This window comes from Poecilia reticulata, linkage group LG23 (assembly GCF_000633615.1).
Source record: "Poecilia reticulata strain Guanapo linkage group LG23, Guppy_female_1.0+MT, whole genome shotgun sequence".
Taxonomy (NCBI): Eukaryota; Metazoa; Chordata; class Actinopteri; order Cyprinodontiformes; family Poeciliidae; genus Poecilia; species Poecilia reticulata.
Window position 1 is genome coordinate 6,664,640 of NC_024353.1, and position 2,151 is coordinate 6,666,790.

General features: G+C 38.3%; 1 protein-coding gene across 1 annotated transcript in view; it reads right to left on the reverse strand.

Annotated features, from left to right (window-relative positions):
• The window catches only part of LOC103459378 (CD63 antigen-like), a 41,344-nt gene that overhangs the window by 38,372 nt on the left and 821 nt on the right, over positions 1 to 2,151 (reverse strand). Inside the window, exons 2-6 of the mRNA XM_008400888.1 lie at positions 1,408 to 1,464; positions 696 to 815; positions 543 to 617; positions 370 to 465; positions 178 to 294 (exon numbers count right to left, since the gene is read on the reverse strand). Coding sequence (XP_008399110.1) covers positions 178 to 294; positions 370 to 465; positions 543 to 617; positions 696 to 815; positions 1,408 to 1,464 — 465 coding nt within the window. The remainder of the gene's footprint in view (positions 1 to 177; positions 295 to 369; positions 466 to 542; positions 618 to 695; positions 816 to 1,407; positions 1,465 to 2,151) is intronic.

Genomic DNA, 2,151 nt, shown 5'->3' on the forward strand with positions numbered 1-2,151 from the left:
TTACGAAATGCGGCCGATTATGATCGGTGACCGATCAATCGGCACACTTCTAATATATACATATATAAAGTATTTTAAACTATTATAATAAAATGTAAATATGAATAAATTTAAATAAAGCTGATAAAATAGTGAAATAAAATAAAAGTGCCTCCCTACGTTCCCCGCCCGACGTACCGCAGGTTTGGGTTTGCAGGTTGCGGTCCTAAACGGTCCGCTGGTGTCGGTGCATTCACAGGAGGCTGGCATTTCTGTTCCCCAGTCCTTAGCGCTAACCACGCCGCAGCACTTGAACTGCAAACACACACCTTACTGGAGACTTCTGCACAAAACCTGAACACATTCTGTAAGGATTCAGTCAGGACTTACAGCCATCTGGATGGTCTCGAGGACTTGCCGTGACTGTTCATCTTTCATGAGAGGCTCGGCAAATTCTTTGGATTTACTCTCATAGTTTTGTTTCAGCTAAAAGATAAAAACAAAACTGTTAGCGTAAAACCAGACTGAAGTTTGTATTGCACCTGGTGTTTATAGCAGGTTACCGAGTTTCTCAAAACAGCCACGACCGTCCCAAAGATTAGCATGATGATCATCCCAATCCCCATGAAACCTGCAAACTGCACAAGACAAGTTCAGGTCGCGCTTTGCCAACTTCTAATCTCATGTTTCTGTACGATTCAGACTTTTCTACGTACTATTTTGAGGAAAAGCTCCTTCTCTGAGCAGGCGGCGAAGATTCCCAGAGCGGAGATGCCGAAGACGCCGAGGGTGATGACCCAGATCCAGCCCACGCCCGGGCCGCCGAATGCAGACATCTGATCGGTTGGGAAGCAAGAAACGAGTTACAGCGAAGCTTCAAAAGATTCATTACCTTTTCTTCAAAGTGTCAGTTTGAGTCATAAGAGACTTAAAAACAACCACATTGGACCAACGTCCACTATAAACTAAATAAAATACCAGAATATATTAAAATAAAAAGACATGAAACGCTATAAAAAATAAAACAAAAACAAATTAAAAAACTGACATCAGAGTGTCTTCATAAGAGGCTTCTTCAGATTCACTGCAACACAGACTGCTACAGGAGATTTTTCCTGTCCACAGCCAGAATTATAAGAGAATAAAGTCATAAAATTTGGTTTGTTCTTGTATTATTACAACTTAGTTCTGTATTATTGCTATTTTTGTAATACGACAAAACTTTTTGTCAATTGTAGTTGTGTGAAGCACATTGTGCTCTTGAGCGCCCCCTGTTGGTTTGGAGTCTCAGGCTTCAAGTGAGTGTCATTGCATTAATGCACAGGATTAGACGCAATTACTTGATTCTTTATCTTATTGAAACAGGAAGTATATATTTGAGACTTTTACTCTAAAAAATGTAAATTGTTTGATATGTTCATAGTTTACCTGGATTGAAATAGCAGTGGCCTTCACTGCCACGAATATCAGCACACATCCGACGATCTGGGGAAGAAAAACTGAATTAAACACAAATAAAACTTTTTGCTTCATTTGAAATTCACAAAAAGTTACTCATATGAAAGGGAGACCAAAACAGTTTCATTTATGACAAAATTATAAATAAAACGTATTCTTCATCTTTTTATTTATTTTATTAACAAATAATTGGAATTAAAAAAAAAGAAGAATCCTGGATTGTTTTAGGGGATTAGTAGCTTATTTTAGGCGTAGTGAATCCTGCTGTAGTTTCAGCTGCAGGACACGAGAGGGCGGTAGAGAGCAGAAAATGGGTTTCTGTCTGAAGTGACGCAGCTTCACAAAAATGCCGCAAATGGACAATGCAAAAAAAAAAAAAAGGCGCGAGGCAGAAATAGCTTGAGTCATGTAATTAATCAAAGAAACAAAAAAAGAGTTACAAAAACTTTACAAATTCACATTTTAATTCTTTTTCTTTCATTCTTGCACCAAAAAACTTTTTGAAACTTTTCTCCAAGATTTCTAAACTCCAAACTTTAATTTTTCTTCCTTTTTCTGTCTGTTTCATCCAAAAGGAAACCGAAAGACTGAAATGTCTTCAATAGGAAGCAGTAAAATATCATTAAAGACAGAAAACAACAGGAGGGCTCAATGGGCGGAGTGTAACAGGACCCCCAACCCACACACACACACACACACACACACAAAATGTCA